A 9,613-nucleotide genomic window follows, 5' to 3' on the forward strand; every position below is an offset into this window, starting at 1 on the left:
TGTGTTGTGTCATCTTTTTGTGTGTGGGTGCAGAGGGGCTCACCACCCTTAACCATTGCAGTGCAGGGGCTCACTGAGGTCAGTAAGCAAAAAGCACAGGAATGTGCGGGGAAACAGCGGGAGGAGAGGAGACAAAGGGAATGGGAACTTGGAGGTGACTTCTTCCCATCGTGGTGGGCTGAGTGAAACCCTTGGGAACTGGTCTCCAAGTGGTTGCATGGTAAAGATACCGCCTCATCACCTTGGATCATGCCCCTGGAGACCTGGCCAGCAGAAACCGTTCGAGGGCCTTGGTATCTTGCAACTGGCACTCCTTGCTGAGGAAATGAAGGCTACATCGTGAGGCCGAGGGCTCAGACCGCCTGGACGCTTAGTTCAGTCAACCTAGCCCTAGCCCCAAAGCCTCAGTGTTGACTGTGTTCAAGGTGGGGTGGACCTAAGGCTGTCGGGGTTTCTAGGAGGCAGATATGCTGCCCAACCCGCTCCTGCATTTTGTAAGGACATCTGGGCAGCTGCGCTTCCATAGAGCTTGTTAGTGGCACAGACACCATTGTGGACATACTGCAGCACTGCCATCAGCGTGCTGCCTACAAGAGTCCCATGAGATGGGCAGTATCCCATCATTCTACAGACGAGAAACTGGTGTGGAGACCAGTACTTTGTCTAAGGACTCCCCCAGAGTAAGTGGCTATTCCTGTATTCAGACTGCCTCACTGTGACTGCTAACACAGAAAACTGCTCAGAGAAATGAGCACATGTGACGCAGTTACCAAAATCTTTCTCAAAGTTTTTTCCTCTCCTAGTATAGAAGACGTTTAAAAGAAAAGAAATAAAAGATTTCAGTAGAAATAATCCCACGACCAGAAATCTACCTTCAGTGCTATTGGAAGCAAGGAGCAGTTCAGTGAGGGCTAAACCCTGATGCAGACTTCTAAATCAGTGAATGGTGCATCCTGAGATGCACCCCAGCATTCAGACAGTGAGTAGGGAGCCTATCCTGAGGAGCTGGAAGGCCACCAGGTTTCCCATTCTTTACCCTTGCGCATCTGCTGTGCTCACACTGCTAGGATTGGGCGGGCCATGCGTGCGTCTTTTAGCTTCATCTCGTCCTTCAGGAGTCCTCATCCTCTGAATTCCTCTTATCAGTGGTAACTCCATTCTCACTAAAAGCCTGTGGCATCTCCTGTTCCATCACCCCCTCAGTACAGTGTGTTCTGGGGTCAGCTGCTTTCTCCCTCCGTGTTTGTGCTCCATTCATCTCTGAAGGATCGTGATTAGGAATTTAGGATTTAGAATCAGACCAACCCACACAGAGTCTCAGCTTCCCTGAGCCTGTTTCCTCAGCTGTGCAGCGGGGATGCGCATAGTACTTACCACCCCGGGTGGCTGTGACCACTAAAGAAGGTAATGAATACAACAGATGACACCTGCCTCAATAATGTGGACACTCTGGTTCAGAGCCTCACGGGCTCCCCACATGTAACAGGGTGAAGTCTGGGTACTTAGCTAGGTGCCCAGTTCAGATCAGTAAAGGCTGGCTCCTGACTTCCCAGGCATTCCCCATGTCTGCCTCTAGTCCACGGGGCCAGCCCGGTGCCCCTGAGCACGTCTGACTCCAGGCAAGGAGGCTGCTGCTCTGTGCCCCCAGCTCCTCACCCTTCAAAATGTGTGCTGACCACACCAGTGGTCACGAGGCACCAACTTGTCACTGGCCCCTCACCAGAGAGTGTCCCACCTCTTCAGGCCTGGAAGAGGGAAGACAGAGGAGAGAAGATTCCATTTCCAGACATTTCAGCATTCCCCAGTGGATAAACACTGTAACCACTAGGTACTGTCTTAAATCTAAGGGTCACCATAGAGCTGAGCCATTGTCAGTGCCTGACCGTCTGTCTAGTTCCTCTTTATTGGAGTGGCCAGGACACGGCGGGTAGGGGGAGCACACTGGGGACTCTGCTTCCAGCAATTAAGACCTCCAGAAATTTGGGACTCAAATTTGGGAGTCGGTGGAGAGCACTGCGGAAGCCCCTTGCCTCCAGACCCGCTGTTGGAGTAAGGGCTCGGCCGGGCCAGAGTGTGCGGCAGGGCGTTGCGTGCAGGTCCTCTCCTTCCAGCTCCCTGAGGGCACGCGCTGCGCGGGAGAGGGAACCGCGGCCTGGGTCTTTCCTGCCTTCGCGGCCTCGGCAGCTTTTGAACCCGAAGCCCGGAGGACTAGGACGGCCCTAGCTCAGGCGCCCTCTCCAGGGTGGGGGTCCGCACGCGCCCTCCCAGCCCCCTCGCTGCAGGGGCGTCCGCCCCTCTCCACGCCCCCGGCCTGGGCCCGCCCCCGCGCCTGTGTCACGGCGGGGCCGGGGGCGGAGAGCGGCCGGGCGGGACATCCGGCCCAGGTCCCTCGCCGCGCCCGCCCGCTGCCCGCCGCCCGCTCCGGCGCCGCAGCCCGGGAGTCGGCCACCCCCGCGCGCGCCGGGGCCTCCCGCCAGCGCTCCGCTCCCCTACCCCCTCCCGGCTCCGCGGGCCCAATCCCTCGGGCCCGCCCCCAGCCCGAGCCCGCCTCCCGGGCAGCCTTCGGATCGGCTGGGCCCGCGCAGGCCCCCGCCCCGGGAGCACGATGTTCCCCCGCCCGCTGACCCCGCTGGCGGCCCCAAATGGCGCCGAGCCCCTGGGCCGGGCGCTGAGGCGGGCCCCCCTGGGCAGGGCCCGGGCCGGGCTGGGCGGGCCGCCCTTGCTGCTGCCGTCCATGCTGATGTTCGCGGTTATCGTGGCCTCCAGCGGGCTGCTGCTTATGATCGAGCGTGGCATCCTGGCCGAGATGAAGCCCCTTCCCCTGCACCCTCCCAACCGCGAGGACGCGGTCTGGCGTGGGACCGTCCCCAGGCCTGGGAGGCTGTCCCTGGATGCGGGGGACTCGGACTTACAGGTGAGGCAGGACGTCCGTAACCGGACCTTGCGGGCAGTGTGCGGACAACCAGGCATGCCCCGGGACCCCTGGGACTTGCCGGTGGGGCAGCGGCGCACCTTGCTGCGCCACATCCTCGTGAATGACCGCTACCGCTTCCTCTACTGCTACGTGCCCAAGGTGGCCTGCTCGAACTGGAAGCGGGTGCTGAAGGTGCTGGCGGGCGTCCTGGACAACGTGGACGTCCGCCTGAAGATGGACCACCGCAGCGACCTGGTGTTCCTGGCTGACCTAAGGCCTGATGAGATTCGCTACCGCCTGCAGCACTACTTCAAGTTCCTGTTTGTGCGGGACCCCTTGGAACGCCTTCTCTCTGCTTACCGCAACAAGTTTGGCGAGATCCGAGAGTACCAGCAGCGCTATGGGGCTGAGATAGTGAGGCGGTACAGGGCTGGAGCGGGGCCCAGCCCTGCGGGGGACGATGTCACCTTCCCCGAGTTCCTGAGATACCTGGTGGACGAGGACCCTGAGCGCATGAACGAGCATTGGATGCCCGTGTACCACCTGTGCCAGCCTTGTGCCGTGCGCTACGACTTTGTGGGCTCCTATGAGAGACTGGAGGCAGATGCCAACCAGGTGCTGGAGTGGGTGCGGGCACCGCCCCATGTCCGATTCCCAGCTCGCCAGGCCTGGTACCGGCCGGCCAGCCCCGAAAGCCTGCACTACCACCTGTGCAGTGCCCCACGGGCCCTGCTGCAGGACGTGCTGCCTAAGTATATCCTGGACTTCTCCCTCTTTGCCTACCCACTGCCTAACGTCACCAGGGAGTCCTGTCATAAGTGACCATGGGTGTGAGCCAGCAGTTGTTGGGGACTGGTTTTGACAGTGCCCCCTTCTGTGTTGCCATACAGAGAAATCCTGGCTCTGGGGCCTGGGGCTTCTCCAGATGCCTAGGTGGAAAGAATTGCCCTTGGAAGTTCCTTGTCCAGGGTGGGTGCACACAGTGGTTCAGAGGCCAGGGTTGGACAGGTGGCCTGGTGCTCTCCATAGGGGGATTTCTTGGGAGCCAGTGTGATCCTTCTTGCCCTGGCAGGGCTAGATACCAGTTTGCTGGTGTAGCAACACATCTCTTCTCAAGACTGTCTCCATGGCCCTGCCTGCAGGGATTCTGCAGTCCACTTGAGCCACCTTAACTTAACCTGTAGCCAAATCCAGAGGAGGCACCAATCAGGAGATGACCACAGCGGGGGGGCCCTGTGGCTCTGATCACCCATTCATCCACTCCATGTGCCTCAGGGCTGGAGTCAGCAGTCGTGCCTTAGAAATGACTTTTGTATCTTTCCGCTTCAGACTTAGAATTTCCTACACTTGCCGGGTTCTTTCCCTTTTTTCCAAGGAAAGGAAAACTGAAAGGGCCCTTCCAGGACCTGGCCCTGCAGCATCCAAAGACCCCTGTGCCCAGCCTCTTCTTGGGACTCTGGGCACTCTCTCCTGTCCCCCAGGATAGTGACTGTGGCTTGTGTATCTGGCTGCCACTTTTCTGATGCATTTATTTAAAATTTGTACTTTTTGATAGAACCTTTGAGAAGGCTTTGTTTTCCTAATAACTGAGTTTTTAATAAAGCCATTTTGTATACAAAGTCAACATCTCTGATTCTCCCTCTGAGCTCCTGTGTGTCCACCAAGTCCCCCTGATGTCTCTTTCCCCAGGTCAGGAGAGGGAGCTTGAAGGTAGAGAAAGTAAGATAAGCTGTAACTTGCTAGGGCTAGTGCAGTGGGCCATCGTCATACCATGGAGCCTTTGGGAGCTTCCCATAAGCCATACCGGATCACTGACTCAGCTTCTGGGATGCCACCAAAGGGCAAGCCCCGTTAGGAATGGCTCCAGGTCTAGAGCACGTCTACACGATTATTCCCTGAAGCTAAGTAAGAGATATTCCTCCTCTTCGGCAGGAATACTTGACTGAGGAGGCCCTCAGATGAAAAAGGGGATCATTGTGTGAACAAGGGGAGGTTATTCCTGGCATTGAGAATTATAAGGAAGGCAAGGAGGTTGAGTGAGGGGCGGGCTTTTGCTGACTTAGATTCAGAGGAAGTTGTGGGCAATGTGGGAGGAATACAGTCAGGGTAGTAGAGGACAGGCCTCAGTGTGACCCGTTCCCCACTGCTCTCCAGAGATCACAGACCCACCAGGGGATGGAGAATAGAAGGCTGGGCCAGCCATGCCCATGGGAGAGATTCAAGGTCAGAGCTGGCTTTTCTCTGTTAGTCCTATTTCATACATCCCCAGTGGGAACTGCTGTACTTCAGGGACCTGGGGCTGGGGTGAGAAGTGGTGCCCAAGGGGGTGAGGGACGGAGGTGGGAAGAGCCTCCTTGCCAATGTCACTTATACCTAGCCTTGCTATTGGCCTGACTTTGGAGGAGTAAACCAACCATATTCCCCAAATTTGGGGGAGGGGGCTCCTATAGGCACTCATATTTCTCTGCCATGACTCCCCAGGAGGCCTTAACTGATCCCCTGTACAGGACCTGATCCTCAGGTTCTGGGATTTCACATTTGGCCCTGGGGATTTCACCTCAGATAGCACCTACCATGCGCTGCTGTATCTGTCCAGTTACTTGTCAGTCTCTCCCACCAAGAATGTGAATTGTGGAAAGTTGAGACCGTGTCTGTCCTGTTCACGTGACATTCCCAGAACCTAGCCCAAGGGGCTGGCAGGAGGTCGATGACCCAACAGAACCAAGGTGTACATCTTGCTGCAGGACAGACGGCACTGTGCTTGGAGTCATCTGGACCGATCAAGTCCCACCTCTACTCCTCACCAGCTGCCTATCTCTCAGAGCCTCCATGTGTTCCTCTGTATCGTGGGAATAATAATGCCTATCTTATGTAGATCGCTGTGAGAATGAAGACAAAATGAGTTAAAGGGCCTATCCCAGCAGCTGGCTCAAAAGGTGTTCTCTGAAGTGCTAGTTGAACACCTGATCCCTCAGAGACCTGTGGGGACAAGGGAGAAGCCAGGACACTGCGTCCACCCAGCATTGGAGACCAGAGCTGCCTCTGGGCAGGGCTCCTCTGACCCATGACCCACTTCCTCTGCTAACCAGTCAGATCTTCTCTGAGCTTCTGGCCCCTCAGGAGCCTCCCACCCCCAGCTTCTTCCTCCTTGGCTGGGAACTGCCACTCTGGACCCATAGCAGCTACTCAGTCCCCCTCCCAAGGCCCTGCAGCCTGGAGCCCAGCTGCTGTGTCTGCTTCATCTCCTTTCAACCTCACAACAGCCCGGTTCCACAGGTGCTATCCTGTTTTACAGACGTGGAAACCGGCACAGAGAGAGTTAAGTAACCTGCCCGAAGTCCCACCCAGGTCTGTGTGCCTCCCAATTATGGGAGCAGGTGCAACCCAGGTCCGTGTGCCTCCCAAATTATGGGGATGGGGGGGTGATGTGGAGAGTGACCGAGAGAGAGAGGAGACGAGAGAGAGATTATGGAAGGTGGGGGGAGAGAGAAGAGGGGATGGGAAGGTTAAGGAAGATGAAGGGTGAGAAGGGTGAATGGGGGTGGATTTAGGGGTGTTTGCACACGTTCTCCCTCTGCAGTTCTTTCATTCCTTCATTTGCAGAGAACCCAATTCAGCTCAGCTGACATTTACCAGTCCCTGCCCTGGAGGAGTGGGAGACAGATGAAGTCCTTGATGTGGTTAGCTCCTTGGCTACTCTCTGCCAGGCGGAAAAGGGTGCCAGGCCACAGAGCATCCTGACAGCCAGAACCAGACACCTGTGGTGTGGGGAGGAAGGTCTGAGGTAAGAGGGACAGGGCCTCCTGAGGTGAACTGCCACCTACCGTCGTTCTTCTCCCTCGAATCAGCCCCTGAGGAACTTAATTTGTCATCTACCTTTCCTTTCAGGAAAACGGACTTCTTAAAAGAAGCTGCCACGGAGGTGGCAGAGAGTTGTGCGGGTCCAGCTAGCCCTAGTGGGGCTTGCCTTACACTGGGCACCCGGGCCCGAGCTGGGGGTGTGTGACAGGCTCTGGGTCACCAGGAGCGGGGCAAGGGCACTCTCGGGACTAGACGCCTGGGCTGTTTCTTTTTGGGATTCTCCCTTTCACTGGGTCTGCCCTCATCCCCACATGGAGCCAAGCCTACGCCACTGCCTGGTGACTCTGAAGAAGAAGTCCCCAGACAACTGAGTCCTCCTGGGCAAGGGGGATGAGGCTAGCAGCTTAACTTCTCTCAGCTGAGGGTGATGAACAAGGAGAGGGGAGGAGCCCAGAGGGGCCCGGCCCTCCAGGTCTGGGTCCTGACTCCACCTCCAGGCTCCACTTCTGGTCCATCTTCCATGGCGTCTGAAGCTACTGCCCAGAGACCACCTCCCCTTAGATTCTAAGGTCCTTTCCCCTCCCCTTCCCCCTCCCACCTCTGTCCCACACCCACCGCACGGACCCTCTGCAGGAAGCAACAAGGTCCAAGTGGAGTCGCTGACCTGCCCTCTGGGCAAATACAGAGCCCTCCCCTTTCCCAGAGGCTGAAAGGGGACCAAGCCTGCGGGCCCCCTCCCAGGATGGATCCAGTGCTTTTATTTATCGAACCAGTCCCTGCCTGGCTTCAAACAAGAGGAAAGACATTCTTTCTCTTCCTAAAGGGAAATAAGAATTAACGATAGGTACTCTGAATTGAGAGCACCTGTGCCAGCCGTGCTGTGAAGTACTTTACGCGCATCATCCTCTTCCTTCTTACAACAACCCAGCAAGGTAAGTAAAAGTATTCCCATTTTATAGATGAAGAAAGTAATCCTAAGTGACTTGCCCAAAGAGGTGGTGGCGTTGAGATGAAAATCCAGCTCCGTCGAATGCATCACGAATTATCCAGCTCATTGCATTTGCTGATAAGCATTGTGTTCATTTTCTCTAATTTTTGTGTCCTTCTCCAACCCTCTTTCCCAACACTCCACAGACCTCTCCAGCTATTATAAAATTCTCCAGATTTGCCCACCCTGAGAATCTACTTTCCAGTAGATCCAGACCATGAATATAGTATTTCTGTTTCTTTCTTTTTTTTTTTTTTTTAATTTTATTTATTTATTTTATTTATGGCTGTGTTGGGTCTTCGTTTCTGTGCAAGGGCTTTCTCTAGTTGCGGCAAGCGGGGGCCATTCTTCATCGCGGTGCGCGGGCCTCTCACTATCGTGGCCTCTCTTGTTGCGGAGCACAGGCTCCGGATGCGCAGGCTCAGTAATTGTGGCTCACGGGCCTAGTTGCTCCGCGGCATGTGGGATCTTCCCAGACCAGGGCTCGAACCCGTGTCCCCTGCATTGGCAGGCAGATTCTCAACCACTGCGCCACCAGGGAAGCCCTCTTTTTTTTTTTAATTTATTTATTTTATTTATTTATTTTTGGCTGTGTTGGGTCTTTGTTGCCGCGCACGGGCTTTCTCTAGTTGCGGCGAGCGGGGTCTACTCTTCGTTGTAGTGTGCGGGCTTCTTATTGCGGTGGCTTCTCTCGTTGTGGAGCACGGGCTCTAGGTGCACGGGCTTCAGTACTTGCGGCACACAGGCTCAGTAGTTGTGGCTCACGGGCTCTAGAGCACAGGCTCAGTAGTTGTGGCTCACGGGCTCAGTTGCTCTGCGGCATGCGGGATCTTCCCGGACCAGGGATCGAACCCATGTCCCCTTCATTGGCAGGCGGATTCTCGACCACTGCGCCACCAGGGAAGCCCTAGACCGTGAATATAGTAGATATTCAGTTTGGGTCTTCCAAGAAGCAGATGCCAAGGCAGAATTAGACGTGCAAGAGATTTACAGGAGAGGGGCTTCCCTGGTGGCGCAGTGGTTAAGACTCCACCTGCCAATGCAGGGGACACAGGTTCAAGCCCTGGTCCGAGAAGATCCCACATGCTGCAGAGCAACTAAGCCCGTGCGCCACAACTACTGAGCCTGAGCTCTAGAGCCCATGAGCCACAAGTACTGAGCCCGCGTGCCACAACTACTGAAGCCCGTGCAGCCTAGAGGCGGTGCTCCGCAACGAAGAGTAGCCCCCGCTCGCCACAACTAGAGAAAGCCCCTGCGCAGCAACGAAGACCCAACGCAGCCAAAAATAAAATAAAATAAAAGAGAATTATAGGAGAAAACAGCTGTGAAGGATAAAGGGGGAAGGGAGCAGGAATAGGCAGGAAGTGTCTCCTGACACTTGTGAAAGGAGAGCGGGAAGGAAGAATTAGGTGGGAAGAGTCTCAGATTACAGTGCAGCTCTAAGAAAATCTCAGCAAGGCTAGTGGCAAAGGTTGCCTATTGGAGTCCTCCTCCACTGGGCAGAAATGGGGGGACCTGACCATTGAAGCAGACTGAAAGGTGCCACGGCTGGGGACTATCAGCCAATTACACTTCTCACAGCAGGTTCTCTTGAAAGGAGATGTGAGCAGGGCACCTCCCCAGCTGCCTCACAGACCGAGCTTGGCTACTCCAGCTTACGGGCACTGGTCCCCATAGGTTCTGTTGACATAACGACCTTTTCAACAAACAGAAAACAGCTGTTGGCCTAGCAAGAGCCTCTAGTAGATGTCTGGGGGATCTTGAACTAAACTCTTCCCCATGGCCATTCCTTGGCTTTATAGCAGGACTGCTGGCCCGGCTCTTCTTTTGGGCTTTGGAAGACATGTGCCATCATCATGCCCAAATGCCCATACTGTAATTTTCAGGATGTTTTCTTTGCAGTTTACCCA

The 9,613-nt window shown here is 55.7% G+C and overlaps 1 protein-coding gene across 1 annotated transcript; it reads left to right on the top strand.

Moving 5' to 3' along the window:
* The first annotated feature begins 2,352 nt into the window (after nt 1-2,352).
* CHST14 (carbohydrate sulfotransferase 14) lies at nt 2,353-4,533 on the top strand. Its single transcript, XM_082449379.1, has one exon. It carries the CDS (start codon nt 2,606-2,608, stop codon nt 3,734-3,736), a length of 1,131 nt encoding a protein of 376 aa, XP_082305505.1. The 5' UTR covers nt 2,353-2,605; the 3' UTR covers nt 3,737-4,533.
* The last annotated feature ends 5,080 nt before the right edge of the window (nt 4,534-9,613 follow it).

Source organism: Balaenoptera physalus (assembly GCF_965194825.1).
Source record: "Balaenoptera physalus genome assembly, chromosome: 2".
Lineage (NCBI taxonomy): Eukaryota > Metazoa > Chordata > Mammalia > Artiodactyla > Balaenopteridae > Balaenoptera > Balaenoptera physalus.

What these genes read in the sequence shown, in the direction of transcription:
- CHST14 (XM_082449379.1), top strand. Translation starts at nt 2,606, where the DNA reads ATGTTCCCCCGCCCGCTGACCCCGCTGGCGGCCCCAAATGGCGCCGAG.